This window comes from Bos indicus, chromosome 18 (assembly GCF_029378745.1).
Source record: "Bos indicus isolate NIAB-ARS_2022 breed Sahiwal x Tharparkar chromosome 18, NIAB-ARS_B.indTharparkar_mat_pri_1.0, whole genome shotgun sequence".
In the NCBI taxonomy this organism is placed as follows: Eukaryota; Metazoa; Chordata; class Mammalia; order Artiodactyla; family Bovidae; genus Bos; species Bos indicus.
The window spans coordinates 14,538,591-14,558,864 of NC_091777.1; the positions used below are offsets into that span (position 1 = coordinate 14,538,591).

At 61.6% G+C, this 20,274-nt stretch overlaps 3 protein-coding genes across 8 annotated transcripts in view; 1 reads left to right on the forward strand and 2 right to left on the reverse strand.

The window, feature by feature from the left end:
• Positions 1-56: 56 nt before the first annotated feature.
• Positions 57-19,891, forward strand: CTU2 (cytosolic thiouridylase subunit 2). 3 transcript variants are annotated; one of them, XM_070770444.1, is made up of 16 exons: positions 57-234; positions 1,602-1,774; positions 13,721-13,798; positions 15,735-15,813; positions 15,985-16,044; positions 17,101-17,161; positions 17,566-17,675; positions 17,785-18,050; positions 18,129-18,264; positions 18,379-18,510; positions 18,771-18,862; positions 18,950-19,044; positions 19,142-19,271; positions 19,403-19,469; positions 19,564-19,622; positions 19,701-19,891. In XM_070770444.1, the coding sequence occupies exons 2-16, from the start codon at positions 1,611-1,613 to the stop codon at positions 19,774-19,776; spliced, it is 1,605 nt and encodes a 534-aa protein (XP_070626545.1). In that variant the 5' UTR covers positions 57-234; positions 1,602-1,610; the 3' UTR covers positions 19,777-19,891. The 3 variants fall into 3 exon arrangements, with proteins under 3 accessions (XP_070626545.1, XP_019834569.1, XP_070626546.1); XM_019979010.2 differs by lacking the exons at positions 57-234; positions 1,602-1,774 and adding an exon at positions 12,913-13,070; XM_070770445.1 differs by lacking the exons at positions 57-234; positions 1,602-1,774 and adding an exon at positions 13,112-13,290.
• Positions 4,481-12,846, reverse strand: RNF166 (ring finger protein 166). Its single transcript, XM_019979011.2, has 6 exons — positions 12,613-12,846; positions 8,255-8,411; positions 6,839-6,951; positions 6,346-6,460; positions 6,148-6,255; positions 4,481-5,474 (listed from the first exon to the last, which is right to left on the reverse strand). Exons 1-6 carry the CDS (start codon positions 12,765-12,767, stop codon positions 5,409-5,411), a joined length of 714 nt encoding a protein of 237 aa, XP_019834570.1. The 5' UTR covers positions 12,768-12,846; the 3' UTR covers positions 4,481-5,408.
• Positions 19,860-20,274, reverse strand: part of PIEZO1 (piezo type mechanosensitive ion channel component 1 (Er blood group)) — a 56,128-nt gene continuing 55,713 nt past the window's right edge. For all 4 annotated transcript variants that reach the window (XM_070770442.1, XM_070770440.1, XM_070770441.1 and 1 more), the window contains one exon: positions 19,860-20,259. In XM_070770442.1, coding sequence (XP_070626543.1) covers positions 20,170-20,259 — 90 coding nt within the window. In that variant the 3' untranslated portion in view covers positions 19,860-20,169. The remainder of the gene's footprint in view (positions 20,260-20,274) is intronic.

Genomic DNA, 20,274 nt, shown 5'->3' on the forward strand with positions numbered 1-20,274 from the left:
GCGCGTGGCTGCGTGTCCAGCCCACGGGACTTCCCTGGCGCGCGCCATGAGTCACGCCGACCCCGAGACCTGGCGCGCCCACTCGCCGTGGACTGAAAGGAGGAGGTCAGGGCTGGGCGGAAGCCGAGCTGGGCTCAGTCCACCCTGTGGTGGGAGCGTGAGCAGAGTCCAGCTTCGGAGAACCTGCTCCAGCCAGTTATAAGCCCGCCCCGCCTCCTGCGCAAACCCTCAAAGGTAGGTTTGATGAGCGCCAGCCCTGAACTGCAGAGCTGACCCTGTTGACCCGCTAGAGTGGTGACCAGGGGCTCGACCGGCCTTGGGGAGAGTGGCCCTCTCCCAGTGGGAGGGGACCCAAAAGAGACAGTACTTTAGCGGTTGGCTCCAGAAAGCTCATTTGGAGAAAGGACACCACCTGACATTCCGGAATTCCGAGGGTTCAGACAGGCAGTTGTGGGAAGTGGTGTGAGAGGGCAGTGTGCGTGCACCCGCTGCCGCAGCCTAGTCTGTGTGACCCAGGCAGCCTCACCTTCTGTGTCTTTTGGAATTTTCAGTGCCACCAACAGCCGGCCATGCCTGCATGTCTGGTACCTTCTGATGTGGACATTTTATGAGTTCAGGGGTCCCTCTCTGGCGGGGGTGGAGGAACACACTGCCAGGCCCCTAAGAACCACCAGGCACTTCCCTGGCTGTGCAGCAGGCCTGCCTTGAGAGACACAGGCACCATGTGCAGCCTGATGCTTTGCCAGCCAGGAGCCTGGGGGTGAGTGGAGGTGGTAAGGAGTCCACAGAGGAGCCTCAGAGAGACGAGGGGAGGGAGGCCTGAGTCACATCGGGTCTTATATGCCTTCAGTTTTGCAGAAAAGAAAACGTGCCAAGGTAGGCTACAGTGGGACTGGGACTGGGGCCGGCACTTCCAGCCTCATTCAGGGTGTCTGTTGCTTGGTTAGGGCTCATGGAAGAACAGACAGGTGGGGCACAGATGGGAGAAGATGTCTGTGTCTCCCATCACCTGGCTTACCACCGGTTGCCACTCGCTTGCATTTCAGAGAACATGTGGCTGCCTTCTGCTTGTGTGTTTCTCCCGTGGCCTCGAGCTTTCCATGTGTACCTTCCCTTCCTTTTCTTCTTCCCAGATGTAGATAACACTTGCAGATACCCAGGCCAGCCCTGCACCCACACCGTCCTTCTTCGCCCAGTAAGCCACTGTGTGGCCACCCCAGGTTGACTTTAGTCCCCAGAGGGACTCGCGCACTCCCATGGAGAACCAGCTGATCTCATCCAGGAAACACCCCAGGGATTTCGAGGACCCTAGATCACCTCTGGGGTGGGGTGCTCCTTTCCGAGGGCTGCCATGAGCAGTGACCCAAAGGGAAGTTTGAGGTCCCTGCCTACTGCTCAGAACTGCCCTCCTGTGGTCACGCAGACTCCCTGTTCAGCTGTGACTCACAGGGTTGTGTCCGGGCCAGGCTGGAGTAGGATTCACAGAGGAAAACCCGAGTGTCTGCCCTGTTCGCACCCGGGCAGCGCTGGGAGGTCGGTGGCAGTGCCCCCTCACCCTGCTCTGTGTCCTCTGTCTTCAGTATGACCACCTTGCCTTACAGCTAGGCCCCATGCTATGCTGTCGGAAGCTCACTCCCCCCGGCCTCCTGGAATGGTGCTCCCCATCAGAGCAGGACGTTCAGGGACCCCAGCGTCTGCCCTTGACACCTGGTGACTTCTGCTTGTGGTCACATGCCCGCTTGCCTCTATCAGACACTGAGCCAGCAGAGGCCAGGTAAGATTGTTACAATTCCTCCTACACTGGTGTTCTCTTTCTTTTACAGGTATGTTTTGTTCTTTTCTGTGCTTTACAATGTGGCTCTGGGCTTGTGCACCTGTATTCTGTTAAGCCTGGATTTTCTACTGCCTGGGCTTCCTGGCCCAATGTGTAAAGCCCGTCTCTGTTAGATGCAGCCCAAGGGCTGGAGAGGTGGGACGCTCTCGCCCTCCCCCACAGCGCCTGGGCGAGGTTGGGTCTGTGGTTGGGGCTCAGCAGTACCTGTCAGATTAGATGGAAAAGTGTCAGGTGTGGTCCAGGCATGCCCCTCCCCAGGGATCTCTCAAGTGTAGACACGTGGGTGAAGGGACCTGGCCCCGCGGTGGGCCTGGCTCTGGGGCTCAGAATGGCACTCAGAACCTGGCCTTGCAGCTGGGGCTCAGCTGTCCCAGGACTCGGGGCACTTGCCCTGGTGGCGTGGCCCCTGTGTGGGTGTGTGGTGTATTTGTCATGAGAGCGTGGCTGTGACAGCCTGGCTTGGAGCATCCTTGTGGCTGGGTCCAAAGTCATGGACACAGTGCTCTGGCTCAGGCTGGTGGCCAGTGTGTGTGTGGTCACCCCCAGAAGGGGCTCACAGCTGCTGACAGCTGCAGGATCGCTCTAGAGGGCTGGTTGTTAGAGGTGATACTGGTTCTTAAATGGGGGGAGGGGTTCACATGCTGTGTGACATGGGGTTTCTGGGAGGGGACCCTGACCTTCACCCACAGCTGTGACCCACAGTGGGTGTATCACCAGGCACTGAGCCTCGCGGGTGATGCAGGGCTGAGGAGGGATGCATAGGTGTGCATGCATCAGTGCTCGGGGGTGTGCAGGCCTGCACTCTGGCGCGCACACAAGCAATGCCGCAGGAGCTGTTCCAGGTGTCACTGTGGTTGGGCTTCCGCAGGTACGCCGGGGTTTGCAGGGGAGTGTCTGCTGGTGCACAGCCGAATTCCCAACTCTGGGCCCCATGGCACCCTCTCAGGGCCCCTTCCCTGTCTGGGCCCTCGTTCCTGGTGGCTTGTGGGAGAGACCAGAGGGCCACGGGGCGTGGCTCTCTTCTCTGTGATTGTGAAGGCAGCTCCTCCTGGTGGGGTCCCGGCCCTGGCAGCTGGCTGGGCTGGAGAACAGGGCTCACCATGGGTTCTGGGCGCGGAAGCTCGCTGTCGGCTGGTGCTGATCACACGCTGCTGGGGATGTGTTATCAGGCCCACGGTGTGGAGGTGTCTTTGGGCCCGTTAGTCTGCACTGCCTTGTCATGAGGGAGTTCAAGGCTCCTTCCAGGGAGTACGTTTCGTGGGCAGATGCGTGGTGCTCAGGTATGTCAGAGTCCAGAGGAGGCGCTGCAGCCTGGGCGTCACCCCCGGGGACTGCCAGCCTGCTGTGGCCAGGAGCCCTTGGTCGAATGCTGACATGGTGGGTGCTGAGGCCTCTACAGGGCGAGACTCGGGGACAGACACCCGGGCATCGCCTCCTCGAGGGCACTGTGAGGTCAGGACCTGCTGAGGCTGCCCTAAGGCTGCCCCTGGGACTCTCTGGGCACCAAGGGTTGTGACAGGCACATGAGAACAGCTCCATCCTCCCCAGGGGCCTGTGGGTGGCTGACCAGCCTGGCTGTGTCCAAGAGGGGAGAACGTAGCTGCCACCAGCCCCGCTCCCAGGGCTGGAGGCTGAACTGGGGCTGGGACACGGGCCCAATGACCCCAGAACCCCATGTATCCCAGACACGACGTGCTGGCAGCTCCGGGGTGGCAGGGGGAGAAAGCGACAGGTCCTGGATGGGGGCAGGGTGGCCAGCCCCGGAGGAGTCAGCAGTGATGACTGCCGGGGGCAGGGGAGGTCGTGGCGGAGTGAGGTGCTGGGCTGGTGGGGGGAGGACGCAGGGCAGCGTCTGCACCTGTTTTCTGGAGCCGGGCGGTCCCCACGCTGCCCCTGCTGGCTCCAGGCCCTGGGTGACCTGCCAGGGCCACCCCGAGGCTCCCCTACCTGCACACGGGGGCCTGAATCCCAGCCCCTCAGCCTCCTGCAGGAGGGGGACTTCAGCCACACGCTTCCTTTCCCTCCAGCCCTGGGGAAGCTGATGCTGGGCCTGGGTGGCCCCCGGATCATGTCACAGCCTCTTTTGGAAGGTAGCAGGAAGGACGGGCTGGCAGGTGGCATCTGTGGCCAGTGGGGGGCGGGGTGCTGGTGGCTCCTGAGGAAGGCTTTCTATAGCGGCTGAGCCCCAGGCAGGACGGTCCTCTCGTGGAGGCCTCTGCTTGTCAGCCCTGCCATGGTCAGCGGGAGCCTCACCTTCTCCTGAGGGGCAAGGTCCAGGGCACAGGTAGGGGAGGCAGGCAGGGACAGCTCAGCAGCGCACCAGGACCCTGACCACACGGGGTTCTCGTCGCGTTTTAAAGGCCTGTGGTGACTTGGAAACAGCAGGGGGCTCCTGGCATTGATGTTGGCCTGAGACCACCGTCCCTGGATGGATGTCTGAGAGGAGGGCTGGCTCCTGGGCTGGAGTGAGGGCACATGCTGAGGGCACAGCCTAGCAGGCTGCCTGGGGAGGCTGTGGGAGCCTCAAAGGTGGAACTCCTTGGGAAGGACACATGACCGCAGGCCTGCAGCAGAGGATGGCCTCCTGACCCCACTCCAGCCCTCTGCTGTTAATGTTTGCTGAAAGAAACGCACTGGTCAGGCCGCTTGAGATGCTTTGAAACGTTTTATTTAAATTTTTTTTTTTTTTTAAAGACAGCAATAATTTACTCCAGGAACCAAACGAAGGTGCCAGTGAGCATTTTCTGGCCTGACCAGCCACTGCCCCGGCCCCGCGTTCTGCCACCCTTGGGGGTGGCCCTGCCTGGGCCGGGAGGCTGTCAGCTTCAGAACAGTGACTGCGGGGCTGAGGCCGGGACCCAGGCGGGGGGCCAGGAGCAGACCCAGCTGCCTCCGCAAGTGGCCAGACATTGGGATTTCTTCTGGCTGTTATCACAGGGCCCCTGGGGAATGGCGAGGTGACCTGGGCAAGTAGTCACCTTGGTCCCCAGGCACAGCCGTTGTCCCGTCTCTCCCTTCCTTCCCCCACCTATCCCACAACCGTTCATTTTTGATTGTTTTTTTTAAAAAATATAATTTTGTAAATGTTCCATAAAAATACTATTGTTCCTAGTCAAACACAGATATTGCAATATGAAGGGTAACTGCTCTGTCTTTGCTCTAGAAAATGTGAAAAGGTCATCACACCGGATAATATAGAAAAGTGCGGAACCTCTAGGTATCACAAAAGCCAGTACCGAGCGCGCGAGGGGGAAGCGTTGCCAGGTGCTGGGCTGGGCCCCTGCGTGTCCCTGCTGGGTGGAGGGGCCTGAAGGGTCCTCTTGGCAGGGAGGACAGCATGGCTTTGAGACATGGACAGGGGCCGCACTCGCCACCCCACGAGGCCATGTGCTCAGCCCGAGCACCGAGGAGCCAGCAGCGCTCAGCAGGAGCGCAGGTGGTGGGGACGTGGCCTCTCCTCTGGCAGCAATGCGGTTCTGCCCGGCCCTCGAGGCGCCTTCCCAGGCGGGTCTGGGCGCAGGAGCTGGCGGGCTCTGTCCTTGGAGGTGGGAAGGCTCAGCCGGTGGTGGCACCGTCAGTTCTCGGAGAGAGACAGGGCCAGGGCGGCCTGGAAGGCAGCCTCCTCGTCGATGCTATAGTCCTGGAAGACGGGGCGGAGCTGGGCGGGACGCGTGGTCACTCAGGGCCACCCCTGCCCGGTCACCTCAGACAGACTGGAGTGCAGTCCCCCCGCCCTGCCGCTGTTCAGCCTCACAGTCACGGGTCCTGGGCACCTCGTGGCAACTAGTAGGGGATGGTCTGGCTGCCCTGAGGACACTGCGCCCGGTGACGGAGGGCTGGACAGACTGTGCGCGGTGGACGCGAGGAACGAAAGCTGTCCTTTCCCCCCAGATTCAAGGACGGCAGGGTGGGGAAACCAGCACCCCCGTGTTTCTACCATCAGGACCAGGTGCGGGCAGAGTGGAGGCGGGAGCCTACAAGGCTGGGTGCCCGCAGGCTGGCAGGGGACGGGAAGAGCAGACCTCGGGGCGCACAGGAGGGGAGCGTCTGCAGGCGGGATGTGGCTCTTTCCCAGTGGGCACTGGAGGGGCCTGTCCCCAAGGAGGGTCTGTGTCCCCAGGCCTCAGTGCAAACCCGGGGAGACGGTCCCCCTGCGATGGTGCCTCCCCCAGAGGACCCCCCGAGTGAGGAGAGCTGCTTGGCCCGTGGGTGAGAGGCCCACTCTGCACAGCCCAGGGTCCCCAGGCCTCTGCTGGCCCTGCAGACCCACCCACCACCAGCGCTGGGAGGGCAGGGGGGGGCGGGTCACCCACCACAAAGGTGTCGTAGGAGAACTTGTGCCTGTGCAGCAGGTGTTGCAGGAAGTTGGCGCTCTTGTAGCTGGGGTCACCCCAGGGCATGGCCGAGCAGATGGGACATACCTGGGACAGAGCCGGGGGTGGGGGGTGAGCCCACGGGGCCTGGGAGGCCGTGCGTGCGGGGAGCAGGGTCTGGGGCGCAGGCAGGCTTACCACGCGGTTGGGGTCGCTGCGGTGGTTGTCCACGCAGTGCTTCACCAGCTCCTGCTGGTCCAGGTTGCGGGCGCCACAGTAAGGGCAAGCGAAGGTGGACCTATTGGGGACGGCGCTGGGGCGGGGGCGAGGGGTGAGTGGCGCTGCCCCTCTTCCTACGGCCTAGCCGGCTCGCCCTCCCCCACACTGTGGGCCCTGTGGTCGTGGAGCCCGTCCTCCTCTGCACGTTCCACCAGGACCTCCCACCTGGTAACTCCCAGTCTCTCCTTCCTCGACGTGGCTGCCTGCCCAGAGTGGTGTCTGTCTGGCCCCAGCCTAAGGACTGCGCTCCCATTAGGGGGTGACAGGTAGGCCAGGCCAGGCCCTCCTGGGTCCCCACCTGCAGGGGTTGAGGCCCTTCAGAGCCCTCCCACCTCCTCAGGGTTGAGCCACGCTGCCCATCCTGTGACGTAGGCCAGAAACTGCCCCAGAGGATGACCTGCGCGGGGCCTACCTGGGGATGGGCTGGGACGTGGGCACCACGGGGACGAACTTGGGACAGTTGGCCATCTGCTCCTGGACCTTCATGCAGGAGGACACGTGCACTCTCATCTTGGCCAGCGTCACCTGGGAAGAGAGAGGGGAGGGTCGGGGCGGGGGCTGAGGCCCTGGCTACTGACACCCCGGCCAGCACCGTGGCTGGAGAAGGAGGCCAGTGCACCCAGGGCTGCAGAGCCGCACCCAGAAGCAGGTGCTCACAGCTCACGCTGTGGTCATGCAGGGGGCAGGGGGCCTCCAGGGAGCAGCCCTGACGGGGCCCCTGGGGAGCTGGGAGACATGGGAGGGTTGTTCGTTTAACTGGTTGATTGATTTGGCTGCTCTGGGTCTTAGTTGCCCCACTTGGGATTGTCAGCTGAGCCTTGTAGGGTCTAGTTTCCTGACCAGGGGCCAAACCCGGGCCCCCTGCATCAGGAGCGTGGAGTCTTGGCCACTGGACCACCAGGGAAGTCCCATGGGAGGGTATTTACTTGTGAAAAGTTACCCCTCATAACGGGAGCCAGCAGACAAAATTCTAGGCAGTCAGATGTGCTGAAAACTCCTTACTAAGAAGCAGAAAAGCTAATGTGACACAGCCTTCTCAATCACCAGGTTGCCCGCTCCGGCCAGAGGTGGAACCGGCTCAACAGGGCAGGGCAGGGCGCACTGGCTGCCCGGGGCAGGCAGGAATGAGTGGAGAGAAAGAGGCCCGGGCAGCACTCCCAGGTGGCACAAACGGGAACCTCCAGGAGCGCCCACCCAGAGCCTGCGGTACAGGGGGAGGGCCTCTTGACACCGGCCTGGCCCCCCTCTGCCCAGGGCTGGGGACACTGCATGAGGCCTGCCCCTCTGATCCCACCTGTGTGGAAAGAACCACGACACAGACCGAGCGCGGGGGCACCTCATGCTGCTCCTGGGCTGGGAGGGAGGGGCGCGAGAGCCTGAAGGAGGCCCCTGGACATTCAGACCTGTGACCCTGAGGACAGAGCAACCAGGGCCGCTTCCTACTGTGGTAACTCAGGAGAGTTAACCTGTTAACCTGAGCAATGGCGGAATCTGAAAACCTCACTTCATGTTTTGCTCCCAGGCTGGGTCCCTTGAGAGCTGGTACACCTGCCTGCAGGAACAGCAGGTGTCGGGCGGACTGGGGGGGCTCGGGTGCTGGAGGGATGGTGGGCCTGGGCCTGCCTCAGTCACCGCCTGCAGCGTGAGGGTCACTGGGGTGTTAGGCTGCATCTAGGGCGGGCTCAGCTCAGCCCCCATCCCCGCATTGGCCACAGCCCAGAGCCTGGGCCACGCTCGGGAAGTGAGTGGAATGGTAGGTTGCTCAACAGGACTGGGGGGTGGCCTGCACCTGGTTCCCCCATGCACCCGCCAGGAGCCCAGCCAATACCTTCTTACTGCAGCCTCGGCAGGGCGCCTTGTAGGACGCGAGCTGCTTCTCCACGTGGGCAGCCTTGTCCACCTTCTTGGGGTCAAAGGGCAGGCGGCACAGCGGGCACAGCGGGGACGGCACCTGCAGGCAGGGCTGGAGGCACTCCCCACAGAACCTGCAGGGGGGACACGGGCCTGAGGGCTGCGCACCCCTACGTCAGCAGGTGCTTCTGTGCGGGGCCTGAGGGCGGAGTGGGCACTGTCTGGCTGAAAGATGACCACTGTCCCTGCCCCATCATGGGCTCCTGAGCTGCAGCCATGACCCCCTGTCCTGTGCTGGCTCCCAGACTTGGTCCCAGCAAGAGCACTGGCTGCGGGAGGGCCAGGGCCCACCCTGCCCATCTCACTGCCACGGGTGATGACAACACCTCGGGGGCTCCAGGACAGCGTGGGAGACCCAGGAGGCCCTCCACCCACTAAGTCTGGGGGTAAAATCACTAACCCCCAGTGCTGAGAGGAAACCACAGGGCCCCAGGGCCCAGCACTCACTGGACTGAGCAGGGCCAAGGCTGGCCAGGAAGCGTCACCAGTCTTGGGACATGCCCTGTCCCCAGGCAAGCAGGGCTCAGGCCCTGAGCAGAGGCAGGGTGGCAGAGGGGCTGTGCCCAGGTGCCCAGGCTCCTCTCGGCTCTGAGCTCTTAGCCACGTCTCTGGAGGTCCCATGTCCTACACCCTCAGGTGCTTGGCCACAGCAGCTCGTGTTCACAACCAGCCCTGTGCTGTGGAAGAGCACACGCCGCAGGTCAAACATTCTCAGCTGGGAGACAAGAGGGACTGAGAGCCTGATCTCAGGACCAGCTTGGTCTGGCCTTGTAGGAAGTGCTGAGGGGTCTGCTCAGCAGAGACTGGGGCCTCGTCCACAGCCCACAAGCTCAGCCCCGCAAGAAAGGTGGCAGCTTGGCGGCCTGCACAAACCCTGCTGGGCACTGGGGTTTGTACTGTTCCCCACGGGTCAGGCAGGTGGGGCTGCGGGCATTTCTAGGGGCCCAGCTGAGCGCAGGGTCCCCATCCTTCTGCCTCAGACTTTCACCTCTTCTCAGGAAGAGGCACCTCAGGCGATCCAGAGGCCCTTCTCCTGCATGCTGGCTTCCGTGCAGCCACCTCTGTGTGCTTTCAGTGAGGGATGTGTCCCCTGAGCCACAAGCAGCTGGAGGAAGCTTGCAGAGCGCCAGGCTGAGGGTGTACTCAGGACAAACTGGTCTTGGGTCAGGGGAGGGGTGCCTGGTAGGGATGGGAGGCAGGGAAGCTGCGGTTCCAGAAGCAGGATGAGCCCCGCCTGACCCGCCCGCCACACTGCCAGCTCATCTTACTCCCTAAGGAGCCGGGGGCAGAAGGAGGTGCAGCACGGCCCCTGCCCTCGCAGGTGCACGGAGGCCTGGTTAGGGGGTGGGGGCGCGGCCCGTCAGCTGGCCGGAGCCTCTTCTGCGTGGGCCCATCGCTCAAGTGCTGCCCCCACTGGTGAACCCCTGCACAGACACAGGGGAGCCACCTGGGACCCTGAGAGGCCACTGAGCCTGTGGACAGAGGCCTTGCAAACTGAGCAGAGAAGCCCGCCCCAGGCTGGTAAATGCTCAGCAGTCCCGGGTCTCTGCAGGCACTGGACCACGGGCGCTGGGGGCTGTGGCCACAGAAGGGGCCTCAGTGACAGGGTGAGAGGCTGGCCTGGCCCAGTAGCCTGAGCTCCAGCCTCGGCTTTGCTGAACGCCTGGGGATTGCCCTCGGCTGCCCCGATCTCCTTTCCCTTGTGCTGGAAGAGTAACAGCACCTGTCTCCCAGGGCTCTGCAAGCAGGGAGGACTCAGAAAATGTCTGTTACCACCATTCTCTACACATCTCCTGACGCATAAGTGTGCCAGTTTTCTACAACTTCTGTTCATTAACAGACTGCACGTGGGGACACTTAAGCGGGGGACAATGTGACGGCACTGACCAGAGAGGGCGACAGAAGAGGCACAGTGGCTGGAGGCAGCCCAGGCAGAACTCTGGCCCGAATACACTGGCACTAGGGGAGGCTTTGTCAGAGCATTAGAAACAGGAGGTGGCTTCTGGTTCCAGATGCGGCTTACTGCCCAGGGCATCCCCTGAGTGTGACAGATTACTGGCTTATCTGGGGACTTCCTGGGAGCGCTTTCACAGTCTCCACCGAGGAGCCCCCTTGCCTCTGGGCTCCTGCTGGAAAGCCCTCCCTATGACCTGCCCCTTCTGTCGGGTGCTAGAGCAGGAGTCCAGGCCCAGGCAGGGCTGCTGTCACCTCCAGAAAACCTATTTTGTGGAAGGAAACTGCTTAGTTAGGTAGCTGTGGGGTGAGGCAGATAACCAGACCACCAGCAGACTTTTTAAAAGGAAAGGTGTGTCTTTAAATCTTTCATGTTTGTTTGTGCTGCTGCTGCTGCTGCTGCTAAGTCGCTTCAGTCATGTCCGACTCTGTGCGACCCCATAGACGGCAGCCCACCAGGCTCCCCCGTCCCTGGGATTCTCCAGGCAAGAACACTGGAGTGGGTTGCCATTTCCTCCTCCAATGCATGAAAGTGAAAAGTGAAAATGAAGTCGCTCAGTCGTGTCCGACTCTTTGCGACCCCATGGACTGCAGCCCACCAGGCTCCTCTGTCCATGGGATTTTCCAGGCAAGAGTACTGGAGTGGGGTGCCATTGCCTTCTCCTGTTTGTTTGCACACACGCCTTCAAAACATCGGACAAGAAACTTATAGAAAGTAGGCAGCAGAGATAACCAGCCAGGAAGTTTACATCAGCAGTAGGGTCAGGAAGGAAATATTTCTAAGGCAGAAGCTAAAGAAGAGGCTGCTGCAGGACCAGCTCAGGAACAGGAGCAGAGGAGTCTGATTCTGCCGAGAAAAGTGTGGGGAGAGGGTATTAGAGAAGAATATGCTTTCACAGCAGTTTGTGTAGTTCTGTATTCTAAAAAGACTTATTTGGGAAAAAAGGCTTGTGTCTAGGGCTGGGTGAGTGTTGATAGAAACCCTAAGCCCAGGAAAGGCTTTCTAAAATTGGGCCCCAAGACAAGCTCTGCAGCTCTCTCAACGATTGGCTGGAAGAAGCTGAACACACTGTGACAACACCCACTGATGTGTGTTGATGAGAGAGGTGCTGTTCAAAGGCTGCCCCTGCCAAAATGTCACAAATGGCATGAAAAAGTGAGGTGCAGCGCCTTCAGGACTCGTCAGCAACGCTCCCCCAGGATGCGCAGGTGGGTGTCTGTGCCGTGTGTGTGTGTGTGTGTGTGTGTGTGTGTGTGTCTGTGCCGTGTGTGTGTGTGTCTGTGTGTCTGTGCCGTGTATGTGTGTGTGTGTGTGTGTGTGTGTGTGTGTGTGTGTGTGTGTGTAGGCTTCCCGACTCCTGACACCGTCCTGCAGCACGAGGATACACAGCATACACACCTAGCAGTTCCAGTTCCCTCTCTGCATCAAGACCCTCCTGGGCCAGCTGCCTTTGTTTGCAAAATGTTCTGGGGCCTCCTACTATCCTGGGTGCACCTTGGCCCCACCTCCTCAGCAGCTCTGCGGGCAGCCAAGCCCTCCTGTCCCCTCTCCCACCCTGCTATTTTCACTCAAGAGCTGTGTTATTCAGCCTTCTGGAGAGTTGGAGACCACACACTCTGATCTCAGGCCCCTCCCAATCAGGCTGGCAGCTCCCAGAAGACAGGAGTGCAGCTCTCTGCTGGGAGAAGAGCTACATCCTCAGGTTTGTGTTCCTGAAACAACTGGCCCTGGCGCAGCTTGAAACCCTAGCAATGTGTGTGGCATGTGGTCCACCGAGGGCCAGCCTGCCTGGCTGCTCAGTGACCCATGGTGACCCAAGTTCTCCATCAAAACAAAACAGCACCAGACTCCAAGAAAGCCTTTGTCCAAACTTTAGGGAACTCCTCTCCTCTGCAGTCACGACAAGCTGACAGCAGATCCAAAAAATAGTTGACAGCAAAAGCCACAAAGCATTTATTTACAATTGCCCACCCCAGTCTCCATTAGACCAGAGGGAAGGCGACCGGCACAGAGGTCGCACCCGCTGCCCTTTGAGTTCCCAGGGAGGCCCGCCGAGGCCGTCAGCGGCTCCTGGCACACGAGACCGGGCAGAGCTGCAGGTCGGCCCTGTCTGCCGACGGGGTGATCGGGGTCGAGCGCCCGGGGCGGGCGGGCAGGACGCTGGGCTGAGGCGGATGGACGTGCCCAGAGGGCAGAAACGGCGCTGCGCGTGGAACCCCTCGCCCCGCAAGTTCTCGCGCGCTGGGACTGCGCTGGGGTGGCCTCAGACCTCCCCACGGCGGCGCCCGACCCCGCGGCCTCCCGGAGGCCAGCGCACTCACGTGTGGCCGCAGCTGCCGATGGCCACGGGCCGGTGGTAGACTTCCAAGCAGATAGGGCAGCTGTACTGCGCCTCCAGGGCGCTGTCGCCGCCAGCGGGCCCGCCCGGCGGCTGTCGCTGCTGAGCCGAGCCCACCAGGCTGCGGAACATCGCCATCCCGGGGCCCGGCCAGCCGCCGCCGCCCCTGTCCCGGCTCGGCCTGCGCGTCACGGCCGCGCCGGCGCCGAGTTGACATCAGAAGGCGCGCCCGCCCCCAGCTCTCGAGTCACGGCTGCGCCGGCGTCGTGTTGACGTCATAGAGAGCGACCGCCCCTCGCGGCGGCGCCTAGGTGACGTATCAGGATGCGCCCCGCCTCTGCCGTCGAAGCTGTCTGCTAAGCGACACAGCGCAGCCATGTGCGAGATGTCTGAGGAGTACCGGGAGTCCGCCCCCAAAGGGCCGCCGCCGCCACGGCTTGGGTAAAAGTTGGGCAGCTGCACCCGCCACTTCCTTTCCGATCCTCCGGCAGGCGGCGAGCCCTGCCCCGAGGGCCAGCCCGTACGCGCTTTGCGCTCAGTCTCGGGGGCCACGCTCCGGGAAGCCCGGAGACCGCCCAGGGCGGGTCCTGGGAGTCCAGGAATCTCTGGTGTGGGGTGGACCTCGCTCTTCAGCATCCGGGGAGTGCCTGGCAAGCCCGTGGTAAACACTTGGCGCGCTCGCACCTCTAATTTTTGTAGCCAGTGGAATGGTTCCGCCTCTGACCAAGCTGTCCTTACTTGGCGAGGAAAGTCGACCTGCCGGCCGCTTCTGCACTCTGGTTCCAGTTCTCCCCTCCAGCGCCTCCCAGAGCTAGCTGTCTCTTTTCTCGTGGCAGTCCTAAGAGACAGAGCCCACTGAGCTGGCTTTGACGAACTGAAATCCCCTTAGGGCCCTGGTATTTCCTCAGCGGGGTAGTCTGGAGAAGAATACTAGGTCCGGTCTGTGAGGTGCAGGCTCCTTCCTCCCCACCCCGACCCCCACCACGGTCTCTCTGGTACAACAGCTTGGGATGAGAAACCGGCTGCCGCCTCCCTGAAGCCCCTGAGCGCATGTAATCAGTGTCCTGGTCTCTCTTCTCCCAATGCCTCAGAACTGGGGATCAGAAGTGTGTGAAGTGCAAGGAAGGCCTGCCTGTGGTGGTGATCCGGGCTGGAGACGCCTTCTGCAGGTGAGGCCTGGAGGTGGGAGGTGACCCGGCACACACAGTCTCAGTAACCAGGACTGCCTCCATTTCTGCGGCTTTATTTCTTGCTTTTGAAAGCATTTTACTCCTAATGTCCAGGGGTGGGTGAGTGTGTGTGTATGGCTGTGGGTGTCGGTTTTTGTGTGAGTGCGTTCTCCCAGGTGTGCATCAGGAGGCAGGAAGGTCCGAGTGGCGCTTACAGAGAGTTGGGAGCGAAGGTGAAGAGGAGTGTGGTGCAGGCGAGAAGAGCTCCTCAGGGCAGCTGGAACGTATTCAGGGGCAGCTTGGAGCACCCTGGGCTCTCTGGCAGGCGCTCTGTGTGTTGCCTGTATTACTTGTGAGAGAGGGATGAAAGGGGGAGTTCTAACCTCCCAGCTGTGGGGGCATCTCTGGGGATTTTTTGTTTTATTTATTTGGCTCCATCAGGTCTTATTTGAGACATGTGGGATCTAGTTTCTTGACCAGGGATGGACCCCAGGCCCCTGCATTGGGAGCACAGACTCTTAGCCACTGGACCACCTGGGGCAATCCATGGGGGGACCTCTGGACAGGAGCAGGGGCTGATCCCTGGTCCCAGAGAGGCCTAGCATGTTCCGTCTGATCTGAAGCTGTCTATGGCCCTGTCACGTTGGCCATGAATCATAACTTTCAGTGTCTGGTCATGTTTATGGGATACGTGGGTCCACAGGGGTCAGGCTCGTCACCTGCTTTATGAAATTTAGGTGACGTGACATGCATGGCAAACAAACACGTTGAATTATTTGACCAGCTCACATTTTTAAATTGGTCTCCCAAAGTATCAGACTCTACTTGTTAAGTTTCTGAAAAAGAAGCTAAAGGAATAGAATAAGTTGTTTTCTCCCAAACTTTCTCACAGTTGCCCATTTTTGCGGGGCTGGGTAGATTTGCTGTGTGCTGTCAGGAAATATGTTTTAGATACGAAAGTCACTGCTTTAACCACATAAGAGCATCTGGAAATGACGGTCTCTCCAGTCTGCTTGGAGAGCTCCCCGATGAAGAGGAGAGAGGCCACAGCGACTCCTTCTGGGCCCAGGGCTCCCCTCCCCTGCTCGCTTAGTCTGGAAAGAGGTGATAGGCTGATCTTCCAGGTTGCAGATTTTGGCAGTCTGGGTTTTGAGCAAGTTCCTCATTGGTGGAGAAGGTCAGCATGTAGGAAGCCCTTGCCTTGCCTGACCAGAGGGAGAACGTGGTTTCTGGGGCCTCATGGTGCTGTGGGGGGCACGGCTGTGGCAGCTGCAGGGTCCTCTCTGCCACTGTGATCATCCGTGTCTGCCCAAGGAACCTCCCGGGGCCCTGACCTTCCAGGAGCCACCCCGTGGCGGATCCCCTGGGGTCCCTGGAGCCTCAGTGTTCTGCTGTTGAGTTACTGTCCACAATGCCTCCATGGGGTGTTTGGTCAGCTATTCATAAGCAGGGCCTGCTCTGTGTTGGGGGCTGTTGTGACACTAGATCGTCTGACCAGCAAGAAGTAAATGCTGTGGGGCACAGCCCCAGGCTTGGCCGCTGTCTGGGGCAGCGCTGCTCACCTCTGCTCAGGTCCCTCTGCTTGGGTCCCTCTGCTTGGACCCCTCTGCTCCACCTGCCTGCCTTCTGGGTTGCTGGGGAGGGAGCTTGCTTTCTCTCTGCTTGTCTCTCTTCTCTCTTTCTTCTCTTTCCTCCCTTCTTTCCCCTTTTTCCTTTCTGTCTCTTTCTCTTCCTTTTTCCTTTCTTTACTTGCATTTTTTTTTTCTCATTTCTACCCTCGTACATCTTTGGGTGCAGCTCTTACTGTCAAGACATTGCTTTAAGGGTGGAAGTTGCTAAAAGAAAGTGTAACCTGGTGGACTCTCAGGCTGTGCCTGCGAGGTGTTGGTGGGTGGCCTGGGCTGTGTTGCCGCGGCTGCCAGTGTCTGTGTTGCAGGGACTGTTTCAAGGCGTTGTACGTGCACAAGTTCAGAGCCATGCTGGGGAAGAGCAGGCTGATCTTCCCAGGAGAGAAGGTAGGCTGTGGCGCCCCCCTCGCAGGCGGCCCGTCCCAGCCGCATCGTGCCAGCCCCTCCTACGGGCGCACACCCGGACTCCTGGGGGACTCACGTCTGGAGACATCCCTGGGCGGAGTAGGGGGCCATGTTGGAGGTGCGGTGCCCCCAGTGATGTTCCTTCTTCCGCAGGTGCTCTTGGCGTGGTCTGGGGGGCCTTCGTCCAGCTCCATGGTCTGGCAGGTCCTTGAGGTATGTCTCCACACCATCCTCCTGCCACGCCTAGCCAGGATCCAGTGTGGGGGGCTGACACCAAGGGACTCTTGCTTGGGGCTGGAGAGAAAGGTCCTATTCCCAGCCAGGATGCTCGGGGCTCCTAGATGCGGGCACGTGGACGCTGGCCCTGGAGTGGTATGGGGAGTGCCCAGCCATGTCTGGGTTTAGTGCCCTGTCCCTTTGCTCGAATGCAGACATGTGTTGCTGGACAGCACCAGGCACCAGGGTGGCACCAGGGCAAAGCGCCCCTCAAGGCGTCCAGGGGCGTTCCCCTGGTCCAGGGACGGTGTCAGAACAAGACAGTAAAGCAAGAGCAGGTGCCCCAGGGACCTGAGGGCTTGGGGGTTCAGGGTGGCTTCCTTGAGCAGTTTAAGGGGGGGCTTGGAGAGGCAGGGTCAGGGTCTCAGGGGTTCAGTGGAGAGACAAGGGGCATGGGGGCTGTGCTGGCCCATCCACAGGCCTACTTTGGGCACTGGAGGCAGTGGGACTCCTGGTAGCCCTGGGGCACTTGGGAGGCCTTGACTCGCGTGGCACATACCTGTACCCCTGCGCACCCTCTAAGGGACGGTGGTGTGGCCTGTACCAGGGCTTCCCGGAGGCGGCACTTCTGCGCTTGGTTTTCTGCCCTTGCCTCCTGGTCTCCTCAACCTGGCCAGAGGGGGTGAGACCAGCCCCCTCCCCACCCTCGCCTGGCGGTGCTCTTCCCCGTGACCAGAGATGCCTTGCTGTCATGGTCTCTTCTTGCTCTGAGTGGTCTGAAGGGCTTGGCAGGGGCTTCTCGGGTGTTGCCAGGAGGCACAGACAGGCTTTGAGAGCGGGTTTTGCTTGGAGGGGGACAGAGGTACCCCAGGGAGTGCCACTCTGAAGCGCGCTGGGCTGTGCCTCTGCCCTGTGGGCCTGCGTGGAGTCCGGCACAGCACAGGGGACACTGCTGCCCTTTCCTGGGGCCCTTGGTCTGGAAGGAGCAGAGTCTGCAGCAAAGTGCCTGGTGGCTTCTGGCCTTGGAGCTGAGGCCCTGTCACATCCCCCCAGGGCCTGAGTCGAGATTCTGCCAAGAGGCTGCGTTTCGTGCCAGGGGTTGTCTACATTGATGGTACGTCTCCTCCTGGGCCCTGGTGTTCAGATGGGCCTGCTGACTGCTGGCGCTGTGCCCATAGGAAGCCCTCCTGGGGGCGTTTCTCTGGAGACAGTGAGCGTGTTCGGCAGACAGCACTGCTGCTGTCCTAAGTCTCAGACCATCCAGGGTTGGGCAGAAACGTCTACTGAGTGTCCACCATGGGGTCCAGGGCACTGAGTGAGAAGGGCGAGTTCATTGCCTGAGGGGACCTGCCCTTCCGGCCTCCACCCCATCCCCAGAGAACTCACCAGCCACTCTGAAAATGCCCCCCGAGGAGACAGGTCAGCATTCAGAGACTGCTGCCCCCACAGGGCTGTTGGTCCTGACCACTGCCCACATCTCTTGAAGCCTGACTCTCTTTTTCTGCCTGCGGGTCTCAGAGGGAGCCGCCTGCGGCCAGAGCCCCGAGGACAGAGCGAGAACTCTGGCGGAGGTGAAGCTGGCCCTGCAGACCACTGGCTTCCCATGGCATGCTGTGGCCTTGGAGGAGGTGGGCGGGCCGTCCCTGTTCGAGGGCCTGGGGGCGAGCACTGGGTGCCTGAGGGGCACGGTCTGCTTCCCCCACGTTGGGTGGGTCTCACAGCTCTGCCCTCCTGCAGGTGTTCAGCCTGCCACCCTCTGCACTGCGCTGCTCTGCCCAGGAGGCAGCGGGGACGGAGGGAGCCTACAAGGCAGCTGTGGACAGCTTCCTGCAGCAGCAGCATGCACTGGGCACCAACGGGGTAGAGCGGCAGAGCCAGCACTGTGCCCAGGACCCCCAGAGCCCCGCTGGGCCACCCACGACCGCCCAGACCCAGGCACTGTCCAGGTTGTTTGACTCAGTGAAGACGCTGACGGCCAAGGAGGAGCTTCTGCAGACCCTGCGGTGAGTCTGTCTCGCCCTGCCCCCCGAGTTCTGGGCCTGTCTCCCTGCGCTCCTGAGACCTCCCGCCTCGATCCACAGGACCCACTTGATTCTCCATGTGGCCCGGAACCACGGCTACTCCAAGGTCATGACGGGGGACAGCTGCACCCGCCTGGCCATCAAGCTTATGACCAGCCTGGCACTGGGGAGAGGGGCCTTCCTTGCCTGGGACACGGTGCGCCTGCAAGCTGCCCAGGGGTCACCCAGGAGGCGGGCAGAGGTCGGGACCCCCCAGCAGGCAGGGACAGCCGAGTATAGTGAGGAACACTGTCCCCCTCACCACCCCCAGGGCTTCTCAGACGAGCGACATGGTGACGTGGTAGTGGTACGGCCCATGCGTGAGCACACGCTGAAGGAGGTTGCCTTCTACAACCGTCTGTTTGCCGTGCCCTCCATCTGCACGCCGGCCCTGGACACCAAGGTGGGCAGCGTGCATGCCCCTTGTCGTAGTGGAACCCGCGTGGGGCATCCCTGTGCTCCCGGAGTGGGGGTTTGTGGGGGTGGGGTGAGGGGCAGGACGGGCTCTGTCAGGGTGCCTGATTGAACGGGGGGGCGCTCTAGAAGTGGGGCGCCTGGTTTGCTGCACAGCAGACTCTCAGGGCTGATGCTGTGAAGTCCGGGGTCCACGCTTCTCTCAGGTGGGGCCCCTCCCACAGCTGCCCCCTTGTCTCATTGCCCCAGGCACCCGAGAAGGCCAGCATCCACCGGCTGATGGAGGCCTTCATCCTCAGGCTGCAGGCCCAGTTCCCCTCCACGGTCAGCACCGTGTACAGGTGGGTGCGTGTAGGCACTGGGGGTGGGGGCGCTGGGGGGGTGGGGCCCCCGGCCAGCAGTGTCTTAGAGCCCTGTTCCCACCCCAGGACAAGCGAGAAGCTGGTCAAGGCCCCCAGGGCTGGCTGTGCCGCCGGCCCCCGCTGCCTGCTCTGCATGTGCACGCTGGACGTCGATACTGCTGGTCTGTCCTCACCCGTGCGGTGCTGGGGCAGAGCACCCGCGAGTGCTCTTGGGGTTTTGTGGCCCCCGAGGTCCCCTCAGCTCCTCTCTGTTTGCAGATAGCGCCACGGCTTTTGGGGCTCAGACCTCACATCTCCCCCAGATGCAGACCCCTGTCACACAGGCTAGGGCGGCTGCCGGGCCCTGCTGCTGTGCCGGAATGGGTGGGGCCCCCGGCTGCTGCAAGAGGTGAGTCCCTGCCTCGACCTGTCGTGCCCCCCACCCTGCTGTGGTCGGTACCTCGTGGTTGCACAGTGTGGGTGCGCCCTGGGATCCTCACTGAGGACCAGGCCAGGCGCTCAGTCCAGCGTGCTCTGCAGGGAGGACCCCCGGGCCCAGGTCATGGAGCAGCTGTGCTACGGCTGCCGAGTGAACATGAAGGACTTGGTGAGCGGCCACCTCTCTCCCGGGTGAGGGACAGGTGGGCACTGGCCAGCCTCGTGCCTTTCAGCCCCTCGCCTGTGCTAACTCTCTGTTGCAGCCCTCCTTGGAGCTCTTGCCACCCTATATCCTGTCCGAGGCCCAGCTCCGCAGCCAGAGGTACTGCCTGTTCTGCTGGGGAAGGGAGCATAGGAGGGGTCCTTCTGGGTGTCCGTTCCTACCATGCAGTTCCCCCAGGGCCACAGCCGAGCAGGAGATCCGGGAGTACCTGCTGGGGGACAGCGAAGACGAGGCCGGGACTGGCGAGAGCTGAGCTCGCGGACCAGCACCTGGGACAAGAGACCCCCCGGGAGCAAGAAGGCAGGCAAGGCTGGGCAGTCGGCATGTGATTGCCCCTTTGTATAAATAAAAACGTTTTAATTAGAAAACTACAGTACGCATGGGGGTGGGGGACAACATGAAGGGCCAGCAGTCCTGCGCCGAGCGGGCCGCGGCTTCCTGTGACAGCAGCATCAGGCTGGGGCCTCGACTCCACCCATGGTGGCTCTATTCCTTGTCGCGCGTCCACTTGATCATGGTCTCGGGTGAGCGGTACAGGAAGATGAGCTTGGCGTAGAGCTCCTCCTCCAGCTCCAGCTCCCGCGTCTCCCGCACCAGGAAGATGTCCTGGCATAGCTTGAGGATGCGGTCCACGCAAGGCAGCTCCTCAAACATGATGGAGTGCGAGATCTCGCTGAAGAAGCCGCGCACGAACTTGCCGATGACCAGCACGATGGACACGTACAGCCCCATGATGCTGGGGGCAGGTGGG